At 40.2% G+C, this 19,265-nt stretch overlaps 1 protein-coding gene across 11 annotated transcripts in view; it reads right to left on the bottom strand.

Annotated features, from left to right (window-relative positions):
* Positions 1–19,265, bottom strand: part of LOC143032905 (uncharacterized) — a 211,914-nt gene that overhangs the window by 53,061 nt on the left and 139,588 nt on the right. For all 11 annotated transcript variants that reach the window (XR_012967149.1, XM_076198154.1, XM_076198155.1 and 8 more), the window contains one exon: positions 10,961–11,189. Coding sequence is in view for 10 of the 11 variants with exons in the window: in XM_076198154.1 (XP_076054269.1) it covers positions 10,961–11,189 (229 nt within the window). In the remaining variant the exon portion in view is untranslated. The remainder of the gene's footprint in view (positions 1–10,960; positions 11,190–19,265) is intronic.

The following is a 19,265-nucleotide window of genomic DNA, read 5'->3' as shown; positions in this document are numbered from 1 at the left end:
AATTGGGGGTCCTGGCTTAGGACAGTATTATGAAGCAGTGTATTAAAAAATTGTGTATGGAAATAAAATAGGGAAAAGCAACAGAACAGCTATTGTCAATTTAAATTAATAAAATTTTAAACTTTGACAACTCAAGATGGAATCAACAAATTGGTTGTTGACAGTGGACATGAGGATAACAGTATTATCTCTATACACTCTCCATTTATCCCTATTTCTTCCCTTCTGTTTTTGCTCAACATTCTCCTTTCTCACTTCACCCCTCATATCATCCATCTCATCCTTGGTCATCCCCTCATGTTCATTCCTTCTATCTCTGCCTTCTACACCTTTTACTATTTTTTTTTCACTCATTTATTCCATGTGTCCAAACCACCCTAATACACTTTCATCAGCCCTGACATCTCCCTTTCCATTTTTGCTCTCCTCCTCACCTCCTCATTTCTCACTATATCCAACCTTGTAGTCCTTAACCCCTTCGTTACTGACCCGTCAACCTTACGTAAACAAACGTTTCAAACCGTCCCACGAATGGCTGGAGCCTTATGTTTGTAAACACAGACACTTGCCACCACGTGGGTAGAGATAACCCAGAAACCGAGGCCTTGAGAGCCCTCAATACACACAGCTTATAACTGTGACATGTGCGTGTCATGGGGAGCACGCTCGGTTCCTGGCGGGTGCACTCAGCTGTGACACGCAGGTGTCACAAAACACACATCCGGTACTCAAGGGGTTAACCATACTTCTCAGACATTTCATCAAGCTTTTCCTCTCTGCCTCTCTTAAATTCCAAGTCTCTGCTCTATGCAAAGCTGTCAGAACAATCACCCCTTCATACACCCTTGTCTTTGCATCCATTCCCAGATGCCTATTTCTCATGACACTTTTTAATCCCCCAAGGCATTTACTTGCTTCTCTCAATCTACAATTTACCTCTACCTCCACTCCTCCCTTTCCTGCCACATGCAACCCCAAATACTTAAAGCTATCCACTTCCTCCAGCCTCTCTCCTTTATGACTTACTTCCAGCTCACTGCCATCCTCTCCTCTTGTACATCTCATCACCTTGCTTCTACCCATATTTACCTTCAACTTTCACCTATCACATACCTTTCCAAACTCCATAACTCACTATCTTGATCCCCCCCCTCTGGTTCTGCCACAGGCACAGTGCTGTCAAAAAAAAAAAAAAAAAAAAAAAAAAAAAAAAAAAAAAAAAAAAAAAAAAAAAAAAAAAAAAAAAAAAAAAAAAAAAAAAAAAAAAAAAAAAAAAAAAAAAAAAAAAAAAAAAAAAAAAAAAAAAAAAAATCCTATTTTTCTCCATTTTCTTTCACAATCTCCAACCCCCTACCCATTACCCTCACCAACACATCCATATACACATTCAACAGCCACAGAAACATGACACATCCCAGGCACAGTCCCACGTTTACCTCACACCACTCACTCTCTCCATTTCAAATTCTACCACAGACTCTACTACGGTACTCTCATAAAAATACTTGACTGCGCTTAACATCCCCCAATTCCATATATCTACAAAACTTCCCACAGTACCTTCCTCTCTACCCTGTTGTAAGCTATTTCACACATCTGTCTTACCACAAAAATCTGATCAACACAACCCCTACTTTTCCTAAACCCATACGGTTCCTCTCCTAAGCCTGTCAACTAGAACACTCCCACAAGCTTTTCCAACTACATTCAACAAACTGATCCTTCTGACACTACTACACTCACATTTATCCCATTTTCCCTTGTAAAATGGAATTACACAGGCATTCTTCCAGTCCTCTGGCAGTCTACCATCTTAGACACACATTAAACAACCTCACTAGCCATCCATTCCATTATTACTGTACCTCTCTTCTTCAGACACTGCACAACACCCATCCAACCCAGGTGACTTACCGGATCTCATCCTTTTAATAACTATTTGCACCTCATCTTTCTTATTTCTCCTCCATTTTCCTCACCCATCACTGTCAGTTTCTTAGTGCCTCCCACTAGTACCATCACTCCTTCCCTGTCCTCCTCCACATTTAGCAGCTCTCTAAAATACTCTTCTCAACTTCTGCTTCTTGCCTCCTCTTCTGTTATCATCTCTCCATCTGCACTTTTTATTTTACCTCTTCTTCTCTACTTGATTTGCCTCTCCTTCTTCTCTTAACTTCCAAAACATTGTTTTATCTTCTAAATACTCTGTTATACTCTTCCCCCATTTTACATCTGCTTTCCTTTTTGTCTCCTTTATCTTATGTTTTGCTTCTCTTCTTTTTTCTTTGTACTTCTCATGTTTCTCTAATCCTAATTTGCAAACAGTTCATGAATGCTCACTTCTCTTCAACAACCTTCTTCTCTTCATCATCCCACCAATCACTACCCTCCCTCCTATTCCCTCACATCCTCCTTGTTCCACACATTTTGCACACCTTATTACTCCCTCCTTGAAATGTCCCCATTCCTCCTCCACTCCTACCTCTACTCTTTCACCACCTTCTACACTTCTCTCAGCTTCTCCTTGTAATCCTGCTCCTTTTCCTTCTCATTTAAACAGTTTACTCTAAGCACCTTACCTTCTGTCCATTTCCTTTCTCCATCTATCCTTCACTCTCAACTTACCTTCCACCAAAAAATTATTTGATATTCCCCCACTCTCTCCCAAAGAATATGGACATCCACTACATAACCCATTAAATCTTTATCAACCACCTTTCCATCCACTACCCTCTCCCATATGTACTTATGTTTAACTTTTTTTCCTATACCCTGTGTTTGCTATCATCAAGTCTCTAAACATATTTCCACCACCAACTCCCCACTATGATTTTCACCTGGCACTCCACACTTTCCAACCACTCAGTCTATTGGTTCATTCCCTACTCTACCACTGAGATCTCCCAATACTGCTACATTGACATTTCTAACAAAACTCTATGCACTCATTTAAATCTATCCAAAAAGCCCTTTCCTCTACACTATTCTTACTACCAGGCCCATATGCACTTACAAAGACACACATGATGTATACAAACACCAAAGAGAAAAAGAAAGCAATTCAAAAAAATACTGAAAGTGGTTTAGGATGAGGCTCAAGAGTTAAAGAAGGAAATCAACAACATGCATAGGATGGGCACATACTCTAGAGAAAAACACTATTGGCCAATGAAAATCAAATTAAGGACTCAAATAATAGCTGAAGAGATACTATCGAAAGCAGCAGCTAACAGTGAAACTTACAAAAATGTGTGGATAAAAAAGGAAATGAATAATGAGGAAATAGAGAAATATAAGACACTAAGAAATTAAGCTAATGAAAAAACAAGAGAAGATCGGAGACGGGGGGTGGGGGATTGGAGAGTATTGGATCTGAGGAATGTCTGTGGAGGAAGGACAGGAGAGGACAGAAGATAGGGGTGAATGGAGAGGGGTTGTGTATAGCTGATGCCGTGATGCATGAGGGGGACTGGGTGGGGGATGGGGGGTGAGGAAGTATGTATGAGAAAAAAATATGACGCAGCCTGAAGGGATTTTTCTCCGTCTTCTCCTTTTCTGCATGGGGGGACGGAGAGGGGGAGTAGCCGAATTTATGAAGCGGCCTTACTGTGGATGTGCTGTCTTGTGACACTGCTCTGACCCAGGGCAGTGGACAGGATGCAGGGATGACCCATCATCCAGGAGGTGCCAAGATAAGAGGGGGGGAGGAGGTGGAGGGGAGAGGAATATATAGGAAATGGAATGGGTAGGAGTGGTTACTATGCCTTTTTCTTTTTGGCTACCCCCCGTGTCGGGGGAAAAAGCCTATGGTATATGTATGTATGCACTGGATCTTGAGGCTGAGAAAATGGTACATCAGAAAAAAGGAAACAAACAAAAAAAAAAGAGAACAAAAGAAAAAAATTAAAAGTGGTATACACAAACATGGAGAGTATGTTTTCTGGAATAAATTAACTAAATGACTATTTGTAAATAGAGAAACTAGACATAATGGAAATTGTGAAGACAAGATTGAAAGGTTCTATGTCATCAAGTATGGTGGGACAAGGTTTATACAACCATTGGTAAAAAAATAGAATGGATAAACAGGGGGAGGAGTCATATTATTGACTAGAAAGAGCTTAAATGTGACAAAAATAACTGAAGGAAAAGATAATGTGAAAATGATCATGATTAAAGTTGTAAATATCAATATGAAAATTGGAAAATTTATAGTAGTATATGTGCCCCCAAAAACACATGCATGGTGTGATAGTGATCATTCCAAATCACTGGAAAACACAAAGAATGCATTCTCTGAGTTACTGATAGATGGAGGAAACATAGTTTTTATGGTCAACTTTAACACAAAGGAAATAAATTGGGAAGAAATGACAGTAAAAGGTGAAGAGGAACTCTGAGGCAACACTCTACTGGATATGACCATCGACTATAAATTGACTCAATGGGTCAAGGAAAATACCAGATATAGAAACAATGAAGAACCATCGAGACTAGACTTAATATTCACATCTGAGCCTGAAATTGTGGTCAAAATAAATAAGACACCATTTGGGAAGAGTGACCACATACTAATAGAGTTTGAACTTAAAGAACAAATTTATGAAAAGAAATGAAAAACATAGAGAAGGAAGATTAATGTACAACAAAACAGACTTTGCAAAACTTAGACAATTTCTTTAAAATACTAACTGGGAAAAATTTTCAAATGATGAAACAAAGATGGAAGAAAAATAGAACATATTTACAGAAAAATACAAGGAGGCAACAGATAAATATGTACCTAGGAAGAAACAAAAAAGGGTTTACATAAAGTGTTGGTATAACAAAAAGTGTAGTGAAGAGAAAGCTGGGAGGAAAAAAGAAACTATGAAAAAGATAAAATAGATAAATGCAAGGACCAACCTAATCTATTTTACAGATATGTAAATGATAAATTAAAAGACAAACACAAAATAATGAAACTGTGTGAAGGAAATAAAGAACATATAGATGATGTAGAAATGGCTTAAGTTATGATTAGGCATTTTAGGTTTGTATTTACAATTGAAAGCTCACAAATTTGGGATGAACAGTGAGGAAGATCCCCTGAAATGAAAGAAATAATGGTGACACAGAAAGAAATAAGGGACTAAATAAAGAACCTTGATATCAGAAAGTCACATGGGTCCAATGGAATTGTACATACATACATATACCAAGGCTTCTTCCCCCTTACAAGGGGGGTAGCCAAAAAGAAAAAGGCATAAAATCATTCCCACCCATTCCATCCCTGAATACACTCCACACCCTTCCACCCTCCCTCTTATCTGAGCACCTCCTGAATGACAGGTCATCCCTGCACCTTGTCCACTGCCCTGGGTCAGAAGCAGTGTCACAAGACACAGCACATCCACAGCAAGGCCGCTTCATTAAATCGGCGACCCCCCCCTCTCCGTCCCCCCGATGGAATTGTAAATTGGATATTGAGAGAATGTATAGATAAACTAGCAGACAAAATACCAAAGATAACAGACTTCTCAAAGAAAGAAAAGTACCACAAGATTGGAAAAATGCAAATATTGTACCAATATACAAAATCCAACAAACTATAGACTGGTATCTCTTACAAGCACAATTGCAAAAATATGTGAAAAAGTTATTAGGAATAAAGGGAAGAGATCAAAATACTAAATCCTAAGCAATTTGGTTTTAGAAGTGGAAGATAATGTACCACAAACTTAATATGCTTTTACTCAAAATTAATAGAAATAATACAAGAGACGGATGGGCAGACTGTGCTTTCTTGGACTTACAAAAGGCTTTTGACAAAGTACCACACAAAAAGCTACTTTGATAAATTGAATAGGTGGAATACAGGGAAAGTTATTGGAATGGATGAAATATTTCTTGAATGGAAGAAAAATGAGGGTGGAACTTAGAGACAAGAACTCAAATTGGGAAGATATGATAAGCAGAGTCCCACAAGGCTCTGTATTGGCTCCGATAATGTTTGCTATTTATATAAATGATATGGATGAAGGTGTGGAATGTTATATGAACTTCTTTGCAGATGATGCGAAACTTCTAAAGAAAGTACAGAGGGAGACTGCAAATATTTTCAAGAAGACCCAAACAAAGTCTGGAAATGGAGTCAGAAGTGCGAAGTGAACTTCAACATTAACACATGTAGTATAATGGAATTTGGAAAAAGCAAAAATAGAATGTGTCAATATAAAATTGGTACAAAGGAAGTAAAAAAAAAAGTAACCTCAGAAAGGGACTTAGGAGTAACTACACCCACTCCTCGTTTAACGACCTACTCGGTTAATGACAACTCGGAGTAACGACAGGCTTTATGACGTCGTTTAACGTAAATCTCCCGAAGTTACGACGTCGTGTACGATAATTAAGTTGGCTGAGGCAAATTTGTATGATGTTATAAATGAACTTGTACGGTGGATATTAGCTGTGAGATAAAGTGTTCTGAAGCTTAGGTCTACATTACCATCCTGCAAGCTACAAAAACTACCTGGGGTACAGTGTATACCGGTAGTGGTAAATTTTTAGTTTCGACCATGGGTGCAATATAGCAATAGAAAATTAATTATTAATTTTGTAAATTATAATATATCAACGTAATATGCAATTTTGTGAGCGGAAATGAAAAAAAAAAATGCTAAAACAGATTTCGTAAGTAACGAAGTCATGTCGGACGAATGGTACACCATGTTTGTTATGATAGATGCCGATGTCGAAGAAATGAAAGGATGATAAATTAATTCGTCTAACCTAAACTAAACTAACCTAACCTGTGTTTAATAAATCATTACCTGCAAATTAAATGTCATCCGGCTCGTCCTCGTTGTCGTCGTCGTGAGAGACATTGGCAGATGACAAGATGGCGTCCCGAGCCTATGCTACCGACTTCGTTCATTAGCATATTTTCTTGTAGCAAAGTATTTTTTACTTTCATTTCCACCCACAAAATTGCATATTACGTTGATACATTTTAATTTACAAAATTAATAATTAATTTTCTATTGCTATATTGCGCCCATGGTCGAAACTAAAAAAATACCCCGGTATTCAATATGGAATGTCAGCATACGCGGATTTGGTCATATACGGTAATTTTAGGAACCTAACCACCGTAAATAAACAGTAAATAAAGCTTTAATGTACTGTATAAACGAGGAGTGGTTGTACCTCAAATAACATGACACCAGACAAACACGTCAACAAATTAGTTGGAGAAACGTTCAACTTATCAACCCCTACAACTTCAGCAGCATGCATCATATGCTGCAAATTAAAAAAAAATCACCAAAAATAGGCATCATATCGAGGGTCAGATCTGTGGCAATGAGCCAGTAGCCCTATCCATTGCCTACAAAAGACGCCCAATTTTTTTTATCTATTGATAAAACTGGCAACCCTGGCAGCAATTTTTCAGAGGTATCTTGGGGTATAAAATTGGCCTTTAGGACACAATTTAGGTGACTCTGGTGTATGAAACGAAGTATGAGGAGATGAAGTTGTACTTCGACAGTTAGGCAGGTGCTATTTAGTGCGTATTCATACGTATAGAACTGACAATTTCACACTGCCAATTTTTGTAATAAATGCATAATACAAAATGTGGCTGGGCAATAATGGTAAATGGATGCTTACTAAAACATTTACCAAAACAATAAGAACCACTACAATCACCTATCCTCCATAAAATTATATCAAAAAAATAAATTTATCACATTACAAAGTGATAAATATTTGCCAAAAAATCCACTAACTATTTATAAACATGTTTTCCATAAGTGTCAGACTATAATGGGTGACTTCATTGATTTGAAACATCATAAATGTAAAATTCCTTCACTCTCTGAAATTCTAATGGAGCTTCCTCGCAAAATACGACATCATTCAACCTGTGTGAGGAGCGAAAGTCTACGGATGTTCTACCAAACTTTTGCATGCATATCTTGACAAAATCGACCCAGTTTCACCACTTCTAGGCTAAGGTGAATCAATATAAGAAAGATTTGTTGGTTTTACATCATTTTGAGTTGATTTAAGCAGGAATTTTTTTTTATTTTGTCTCCAATGCTGTATGAGTTAAGAACAATGAAAGTAGCCTTTGACTACATGGATGAAGAAATGGTAAGACCAAAATTAGAATACTCTGGGAGAAAAAAAAATCAAAGTTGGCGCCAACACTCCAATTTGACATACAAACAAAGATTGGATGAACTAAATCTACCAACCCTGGAACAAAGAGAAAGGGGTGATTTGCTAACCATCTACAGAATTATGAAAGGTATGGAAATTCTTGATAGAGATAACTTACTAAAATGGGACAGAAGAAAAACAAGAGGACACAAGAAGAAACCTAAGAAGGACAGTTACAGAACATATCTGAAAAAGAATAGCTTTCCACACAGTGATATATATCTAGAACAAACTGAATGAGGAAACAGTGAGTTCTAAAACTATACATGACTTTAATAACAAACTGGATGAGGAAAGATACAAAAGCAGGTCACTACGAGGATAGCTCTTCCCGTAAAATACAACTAGGTAAATACATCTCCCTTTCCATTTTCACCTCCATCCACATTAACCTTCAAGAAACCTTCCACTCCACCACACACTTACCTATCTCTTCACTTACTAGTATAGCCACCCCTTCCCTCCCTCATCCTCTCTTCACTCCGAACCCCATCCCCACTACATTCCCAAACTCAAACTCATCCCTCCTCTTCAACTTAGTTTCACTCAATCCTAATATCTACATACATTCAAAGACCACATTACTAGTGTTTTGTCTTTAGAATGCCTCCCAGAGTGGGGAATTCCTAGTCCCTTTTACAACTCACATTTCACAAAGAGCATATTGACTGGAGACCTTTTAGTCCATAATGAAGTTGGATGCTGAGAATAACTAAGAAATTAATAAACAAGTCAACCAAATAATTGTCAGGCATTCCTGCACATTGCTTAGGTGTTTATCTAATTGGATCTTAAACCTTCAAACCATACTACATTGCACACTGTGATGGCATAATTATCCCCCATCACAGGAGCACAGGGAAAAAAATGTGGAGACTTAAGCCTCATTTGCACAGGACAAGTTGAGAGGCAAGTCAAGCATGTAAGTTACTTGCTACAAGTTACTTGCCATGTGTAAATATCTGCTTGATATATATATATATATATATATATATATATATATATATATATATATATATATATATGGGGCAACCTGCCCAAATTTTTGGCATGCAGATGTTTACACAGATAGCAGGACTTCTAATCCCATCCCCTGTCCCGGTTTTTTTTGTCGCCTTTTACGACTCAAGTGGGAAGACTTGGTGGTAGCATTCTTTTCCTCCACCACAGGGTAGACAAAAAAGGGAAATGAATATTCAGAGAAATGGTACAGGACAGTACCAAGGGGTTGGGGGACAGCATAACGGAGGGACAGTCATAGTATAAAAGTGTCATCATTTCTCTATGAACAGAGTTTTCCTCTATCATAGACAAAATGATGTGTGGCTCTGGTCCATAGGAGTGCCCCATATAGACCCTAAAGTATCAACTGCATGCTACTTTGCCACAATAACATGCAGCCAATACCCCAGACGGGAGGGGAGTGGAATATGTAGGGGATGGAATGGGTGGGAGTGGTTTCTATGCCTTTTTCTTTTTGGCTATTCCCCGTGTAAGGGGGAAAAAGGCTTTGGTATATGCATGTATGTAGATGTTTACACATGGCAAGTAACTCACATGCATGACTTGCTTCTCAACTTGCCCCATGTAAAATGTAATTTTCGCAGGAAAATTAATTTTTCCCTGATACTAACCTGAGGTACTCCTTACACTAGGGCAAGAGAACCGAACATCTTCGACCAGAATTAAAGTGGTTGTTCATCTCTACTAAAGGTAGCCCATCACTAAGAATTCCTTTTCTTACTGGACAATGGAAGTCATCCGCAGAGCCTGCGACATGGACCACACAGATTGCCCATGACCTGAGGGCAGTAGGGACCTCCCTAGTCATCAGAAAGAATCGGTCAGTCAACCAGGTTCTTCAAGCAGGTATATGGAAAAGCCAGAATACGTTCACTTCCTTTTACCTCAAAGAAGTTATGCGGGAATCTTTAGGGAACTTATCTTTGGGCCCCATAGTGGCCGCCCAAGAAGTCCTGAAAATGATATACCCCTCCTCAAGAGCACACAGCCGACCCTGACAACTCATCCAGGTTCTGGCTCGGCAACTGCAGGGATAACTTTCTAAAGTCCTTCTCATACTCTTACATTCCCTTACCTCACCCGCGGGCTCTCTAGCATTCCAAGGGAATCAATTCAAGCCCTTCAGTGGTACAAAAGTGATTATAACCTTTCTGTCTCCACTCCAGGGAACAGAAAGGGGTGCACTTCAAAGTGAGGGGAATGTATAGGGGTCTGGTCAACATAGTCTTAGCACACTAGATTTTCCTTACAGCGGTTTCCCAGGCTAGATAACAACTTCCTTCCCTCCTAAGTCCGAGTCTCCTAGTGTAAGGAGTACCGAAGAGTTTGTATTCTTCGGAACAAATGTAATTTTCGCAGGAAAATTAATTTTTCCCTGATACAAACCTGAGGTACTCCTTACCTTTAATGGCCCTCCTCAACCACCCCTCTAAACAGTTCCTTCTCCTTGCCTGACAACCTTGTGCTTAAATCATACCTGGCTCAGAGAATGGTTATAGTGTGCGAGACTTGTGGTGGAGGGCAAGGGCCCCCCCCCTTGCCCCAATGGGGCCCCTTACTGAGGATAAGCGTTGCCCAGACCCACAGAGTGAGGATTTTAATTTCGCAGTAGAAATATTCGCGCTACGCGAGAGTATCCGAGTAGCAAAGGATAGTGTCAAGAAGGAACCTTGGATTAAAATAAAATAAAAAGGAATCTAAGAAATTTCATCCAATAAATACATTTTACCTTGTTTGAAGCAAATATTCAGCTTGGTCTGCCGTCTCCAGTCTAAAAACATGTTCCTTCTTATTGTAATCAGTGGCACGTGTTGCAAGGGCATGGTGCAGCCTGATAGCATTATGCCCTAGTTGGTACTGGGGGCCTCTCCGAGCACCCTGCTCATCTTTGTGCAAGTACAGTACCAGGTCTTGCACTACACAGTAAAACATCTTCCATGATCTCTTCCCAAATGCAGCTGTAAATTAACATGGAAAAATCTTATCTCCAATAGTTTACACATAACTACTTTAGATACATTAACATACTTTAATAGATACCTTCACCCCTAACATCCATGGATGGCCAGTTTTACATAGCCCAGTGGTGGAATCCAGCCTGAAGAGGATCTTGATTATTTCACCACTCTGCTGCCAAAAAATTCCCCATCTTAACAGTAATAACATATATTAAGTATGTAACCATGATGAAGGGGATGAAGTAATAAGCCTGATAGCAAAACTGTTAAAATATTAAATTATATGAAAAAAAATATATATATATATATAAATTAGGTGGGTGCAGCTTTCATGTCCTACATTTATACACTGTTCCCTATTCTGCCAAATAACTTGTTGGGAAGTCCGCCTCACACTATCTCACAACCCCTCAACCTGCACAATGTACCACCTGGCAGTGGTCACACAAGCAGTTCTTTGAGGAAATACACATGCAGTACCCTGCTCCATCTACATTCATCCTCGCTACATCACCAGCCTGGGAATGGACCCTGTTGGCTCCCATGAAATTCCAAGGGAACACCCACACTTCAGCCGACTGTGTCATGACTGACAGTGGTTCTTTGAGGTACGCACGTGCAGCACCTAGCTCCATACATTCCATTCTGGTTAGGTCAGTGGCCTATGAACATATTGTATCTGGCTTCCCAGGCATCGACGCTTTTTCCTAGTATCCTGTTCAGTATATAAGCTGGATGGAATCACTGAAGACACAGATCAATTTGAAGCATCACACTGTGAGTCTAAATCACTGCCTCCATTGCCATTTCTTCCCCCCTCCCCCACTAGCAGACTACCTTGGAACATGACTTGTAAAGCAGAGTCATCACCTCCCTCTCCATCTTTCTCACCCCACCCTTTCTCGCAACTAGAGTGAGCCATATTATCCTATTGGTGCCCTACCTTTGGCTTTACATAAATTCTCTTTTCCTAAGCAGTGCTTGCCTTCCAGCCAGGCTACCCAATCAAAAATCCTGACATTGGGCTGCCCAATGTTTGGAACCCCAATTCCCAGCTCTGCCGACTGCCAGCTACTCAACTAGCACCAGCTTGATTGCCGCTGCTGCCTGCCACTGTGCCAACTGCCAGCTCATCTGCCCACCAGCTTGACTGCTGCCGCTGCCTGCCACTCTGCTGACTGCCAGATCATCTGCCCACAAGCTTCACTGCTGCCACTGCCTACCAGCTCAACTGCCGCTGCTGCCTGCCAGCTCACCTGCCCACCAGTTTGACTGCCGCCACTTCCTGCCAGCTCACCTGCCTACACTCATCTACCACAGGTATCATTTCATGGTCTATCATCATCACCACTAAATCATTTAGCAACAAGAGCTGTGAGCATCCCCACCTTGACCCACCCACACACTCAATGGAGATCAAAAGGTCCCACACCTTGACTATGGTAAAGCTAATGACTTGCAACCTTGACTGACAAGGTCCACGATGCCCTGGGTGGCCTAACTCCTCTCCCATTAACCATGACCAAGCATCTATCTTTTCAGGGAGATGTTACAACCACACTACCAATGCCACCATACATCATCCCAGGACACATTCCAGGTACAAGTTCCTCCAAGCAGCCTCCCAAGGTGCAACAACCTCCTTGGCATCATCCAAGACGTACAGGATAATAGTCACAGCTGAATAGCCAAGCACTCTGAGATTTGTTATCCTGTGTCAAACAGAACACCACCTGCTACTGCCCCAGCAGTCTACTGGTCAGTTCCCCCCTTTTTGTTACAGCCCCATCATGTTCAGGACGAGGACAAATACCTTGACAACTTCACCTCCAGCCTCAACTTCCATGGAGGCACATTGGGGAGTTGTCCTCACATTATCTCATGACCCCTCGACATGCATGATGTCCCAGGGCATCACTTGTACTGCCTGGCTGCATAGGTTGCACAAGCGGTTCTTTGAGGAAAATCATATGCAGTACCCAGCTACATCTACATTCCATTCTCACTAAGTCAACAACCTGGGAACGGACCCTGTCGGCTCCCATGATGTCCCAACCTACACCTCAGCCAGCTGTGTCAGAATGGACTGTGGTTCTTTGTGGAATGCACATGCAGCATCTAATTCTATACATTCCACTCTAGTTAGATTGGTGGCCTGAGAACTTATTGTGTTTGACTTCTCAGGCAATGACACTCTTCCCTAACATCTCATTAATAGTGCAAGTCATGACATGACCTGGTATATAAGATGGACAGAATTGCTGAAGATGCAGATTGCCTCAGAACATCATGCTACGGGCTTGTCTATTAAGGCACACATTTTTGCACCCGTGCCATAACACGCCTAAATTCGAAAGGAGCACTAAAAAAATGCACACCTACAAAAAATCTAAGCTAAAAATTCATGTGCCTCAATGATGATGTTTACCACAGAATGAATCTGAGCATCGTGGTACATTCATCGAGTAAGCCTACCTCGTTCCAGGACAACTGCATAAAAAGGCAGAAACAATTTAATATCTCCCAATTATTACTAAGGAGACAGGTAGGTCTTCTGTAATATTCACGTGTTAAAGAAAAAAGACATCTCTGTTTAGTGTGTTGTGATTCAATTCCAACAGTATGAAAAAAAAAAAAAAAAAAGTGTTCACCTAGCAATCCTGGAGAAAATTTAGGCAAATACTTTTTTGCTCGCCAGCATTTTTTTTTAGAACAAAGACTACACTGTGAGTCTAGCTTGCTGTCTCCATTGCTGTCTCCTCCCCTCCCTCGCTAACTGACCACCTTGGAACATGACTTGAAAAGCAGTCATCACCTCCGTTGCTGCCTCTCTCCCCCCCCACCCTTTCTTGCATGCATATTATCTCATTGGCATCCAACTTTCAACCCTAAATAAATTCTGTTTTCCCCAGCAGCGTTTGCTACCCCATTAACCTCTTCACTCTGGGCCAAAATCTCGCGGGCAGCATTAGCTGCCAGATGTACGATGTGTCATAAATACTCGCATCATAAAATATAGTCACCGCTTACATCGATCGTTCTCTCTTTCACCCGTGAATTTTGATAACCATAGAAAATGTGATGAAGACAGTTTAGAGAGTATGTCATTACGCAGGGGCAACTACAATAAATATAATCAAGATGCCGATATGGCAGCCTCGCATATCCACTTGCTCCTCATGCCGCCTACGTATGCGGCACCGTATGGCAAGGGTTAAAAATCTAGACACATACAATGTGGCAAAAGACTGGTTCTAGCCTTTCCTTATCCTACAATATGTATTTACGTACATATACCAAAAGCTTTTTCCCCCTTACAAGGGAGGTAGCCAAAAAAACAAGGCATAGAAACCACTCTCACCCATTCCATCCCCTACATACTCCATCTCCCTCTACCCTCTTCCCTCCCTCTTATCTTGGCACCTCCTGGATGACGGGTCATCCCTATATCTTGTCCACACTGGGTCAGAACCGGTGTCGCAAGACAAAGCACATCCATAGCAAGGCCACTTCATTAAACCAGCAACCCCCTCTCCGTCCCCTCATGCAGAAAAGTAGAAGACAGGGAGAAATCCCTTTGGGCTGCATCAATTTATTTTCCACACATACTCCCTCAACCCCCATCCCCCACCCACTCCACCTCATGCATCACAGTATCATCCATACACAACCATTCTCCATTCACCCCTATATTCTATCTTCTTCCATCCTTCCTCAACAGACATTTCCCTCTTTCCCAATGCCCTTTTCACCCCATCCATCCATCTTATCCTAGGTCAACCTCTCATGTTCCCTCCCTCCACCTCTTTTACTAGTCTTTCTTCACTCATTCTTTTCATGTGTCCAAACCATTCTAATACTCTTTCATCAACCCTATCTCCCAACTCCCTTTCCACACCCGTTCTCCTCCTCACCTCATTTCTCACTCTATCCAGTCGAGTAACCCCTATCATACATCTCAGGCATTTCATCTCAAACACATTCAAACTCTTCTCTTCCTCTCTTATGCTCCATGTTTCTGCTCCATACAGTGCTATTGGAACAATCACTCCTTCATACAATCTCCTCTTAGTATCCATTCCCAGATGTCTATTTCTCATTACACTTTTTAATCCGCCAAGGCATTTACTCGCTTCTCTCAATCTACATTCTACCTCCACCTCCAATCCTCCCTTTACTGCCACATTTGCACCCAAGAGGCTAAAATTATCCACTTCCTCCAGACTCTCTCCCTTAATACTCACTTACAGTCTGCTGCCACTTTCTCCCCTTTTACATCTCATCACCTTACTTTTACCCACATTTATCTTCAACTTCCTTCTTTTGCACACTTTCCCAAACTCTGTCACTAACTTTCTTAATCCCTCCTCTGATCCTGCTATAAGCGCAGTATCATCAGCAAACAACAACTGGCCCGTTTCCCACCTTTCTCCATTTCCTTCAACCATCCCCAACCCATCACTCGTGTCCACCTCTTGCACCACCCCATCCATGTATAAATTGAAACAGCCCAAGCAACATAACACATTCCTGACAAAGTCCCACCTTTACCTCAAACCACTCACTCTCTCCATTTCTAATCCTAACACAAGCTCTACTACTCCCGTAAAAACTCTTGACTGCTCTTAACAGCTTTCCTCCTATCCCATATATCTGCAATACCTCCCACAGTGCCTTCCTGTCTACCCTGTCATAAGCCTTTTCCAGATCTATAAAAGCCCAAAATACATCCTTACCTTTTCCTATAGCTTTCTCACATATCTGCCTCACCACAAAATTGCCCCTCCCTTTCAACCTAGTTCACTTAACATTAACACATCCATGTTCCTTCTCACAAACATACTGCCTCTCTTCCCTTTTACTCTCATCAGTACCAAAACCATGAACATCTAACAACCCAAATTTTACCATTCTCTTCCCAAATCCTCTTATGTCTAGACTTCTCATTGACTGAACATATAGAGCAGGATCCCTAGTCCCATCACTGTACCACTTTGTTGCCTTTCATGATTTGCAATCATGGTGGCACACTTTTATTCCTTTTTTTTCTTCTTTTTCTCTTCCTACCACAGGATACAAATTTTATTTTTTAGTCATAGAAGTGGTAGAGTATAGTTTCAAGGAAGCAGAATAAAGGAGGATCAGTTGTAGTACAAATATAGCATCCTCTATGAGTAGAGACCTTACTCCAACAAAAGAAAAATTATGTGTGACTCAGTCTATAAGGGCACCACAGTCCCTAAATCATCAGATGCATACTGCTATGCAATCACAACTGCATAAGTACATGCACTAAGTACCCCAGTATAGAGTATATGCATATTTATGTGTGTCTACACCCATCACCCATCCAAAAACCAATTTGTTGTCCCTTCTATTTTAACTCCTCATTTCTGTACCCTATCACCAGGGGTGCAGTGCTGCTGGAGCTTGCTGGTTGGTGGTGGCAGGAAAATAATAGTATTACATTACTGTAAGGATGCTCGCTGGCCAAGCAGGTTTGGACATCACGACATGCAATGGAGGTCATGGTGACAGCAATACAAACCCTGCCACTGTTGAGTTGAACCAAGGGCCATTCACCGAATCATCAATCACATTACTAATACAGTAAATTAATCTATACACCAAGGGCTTTTTCATCATTACCAGGGAAGTAGCCAGAGTCAAAAGGCATATACCAACTCCTAACCATTTCATTCTCACCCATTACACTCCTATCTACTACCCTTTCCTCCCTCTCATCTTAGCTACTCAAGGATTATGGGTCATCCCTGTATCCCACCCAATGCTCTGGGTCAGAAGCAATGCAGCAAGACACAGCAAATCCACAGCAAGGAAACTTCACTTAATTGGCAGCCCTCCCTCAAAATATCATTCGAAAATAACCACCCATCCCCCACCCAATCCCTTCTTTGCATCATAGTATCATCTATCCACAGCCATTTTCCACTCATCCCTATCTCCTGCCCTCTCCCTTCCTTGCTCAACAGATATTCCCATCTTGCTTAAAGCCTCTTTTACCCCAACCATCCATCCATCTCATCCTCAGTTGTCCCCTCATGTTCATTCCGTCCACCTCTACCTTCCACACCTCTTTTACTAATCTTTCTTCACTCATTCTATCCATGTGTCCAAACCATCCCAATACTCTTTCATCAATCCTAACTGCCATCTCCTTTTCTACCCCCATTTTCCTCCTCACCTCCTTTCTCACTCTATCCAACCTTGTAAACCCCTAACATACTTCTCAAGCATTTCATCTCAAATACATTTAAACTTTCCTCACCGACTCTTAAATTCCATGTCTCTGCCCTATACAGTGCTATCAGTACAATCACCCTTCATTTAATCTCCTCTTTGCATCCACTTACTGTGATGAAGTGAAGAAAGTTGTAGAAGAGAAGCAAGCATTCATGGACTGATTGCAAAGTAGGATGACAAAAAGATGAGAGGTACAAAAACTATAAACAAAACAAGATAAAGGATGCAAAAAAGAGGGCAGATGTAATATGGGAGAGGAGTATGACAGGTAATTCTAAAATAATAAAAAGATGTTTAGGAACAAAGTTAAGAGAATACATACATACCAAGGTCTTCTTTCCCCTTACATGGAAGGTGTGTGTGTGTGTATTTACCTAGTTGTATTTACCTAGTTGTATTTTACGGGAAGGGGAGCTATGCTCGTGGGGTCCCGTCTTCATATCTCATTTTATCTAAACTATTTTTAAATTCATGTATTGTTTTTGCACACACCACTTTCTCATCTAACTTGTTCCAACTGTCTATTACTCTGTGAGGAAAGCTGTTCTTTTTCAAATCTCTTCTATAGCTGTCTTTTTTTTTATTTTCTTTCCGTGTCCTCTTGTATTTCTGTCATCCCATTTTATCAGATTCTCTCTATCAGTAATTTCTATGCCTTTCATGATTCTGTAAATAGCTATCAAATCTCCTCTCTCTCTTCTTTGCTCTAGTGTCTGTAGTTCAAGTTTTTCTAGTCTCTCTTCATATGATAGTTTTGAGAGTGTTGGTGCCAATTTTGTAATTGCTCTTTGTATTCTTTCAAGTTTTTTTATACATTTTTTTGTACTTGGTGACCATATCGTTGCTGCATATTCCAATCTTGGTCTTATCAGGGTGATTAGGATTTTCTTCACCATTTCTTAATCCAGGTATGTAAATGCAACTTTGATTGTTCTTATTAAATTATAAGTTTCTCCAAAAATCTTATTTATATGTTTCTCAGGTGACATATTATTCATAACAATAACTCCCAGGTCCTTCTCATTTTCTACTTTTTTTATTCCTTATTCTCCCAATTTATATGATCCTGTTATTCTGTTTTTGCTTTTTCCAAATTCCATTATACTACACTTTTTTGTATTGAACTCCATCTCCCACTTCCTACTCCATTCCTGTACTTTATTTAGATCTCTCTGTAGTGATTCACAATCTTCTTCATTTTTCACTCTTTTCAGTAGTTTTGCATCATCTGCAAAGAAGCTCATATAGCTTTCAATTCCTTCATCCATATCATTAATATATATAGCAAACATTATTGGGGCCAGAACTGTTCCCTGCGGAACACCGCTTATTACTTCATCCCATTTTGAGTGCTGGTTTCTTATCACTACTCTCATTTTTCTTTCTTGCAAAAAGTCTTCCATCCAATTTAGTAGTTTGCCCTGTATTCCTCCTTCAGTTTCTAATTTCTTAAGCAACTTCTTATGTGGTACTTTGTCAAAAGCTTTCTTTAGGTCTAGAAATGCACAGTCCGCCCATCCATCTCTTTCTTGTATTATATCTATTAGCCTTGAATAGAAACATATTAAATTGGTGACGCATGATCGTCCTTGTCTGAATCCAAATTGCCTTGGATTTAACACTTTGTTTTTTTCTAAATATTTTACCCATCTACTTTTGATAATTCTTTCAAAATTTTTTGCTATTGTACTTGTTAGAGAGACTGGTCTATAGTTGGTAGGTTCTTTATTTCCTCCTTTATATATAGGTACTATATTTGCTTTTTTCCAATCTTCTGGAACTTTTCCTTCTTTCAAGGAACTGTTTAGTATG

Source organism: Oratosquilla oratoria, chromosome 14, assembly GCF_046742065.1.
Source record: "Oratosquilla oratoria isolate Oo_2021 chromosome 14, ASM4674206v1, whole genome shotgun sequence".
Lineage (NCBI taxonomy): Eukaryota > Metazoa > Arthropoda > Malacostraca > Stomatopoda > Squillidae > Oratosquilla > Oratosquilla oratoria.
The sequence above is the reverse complement of the archived record's forward strand: the minus strand, read 5'-3'. Positions and strand labels throughout refer to the sequence as shown.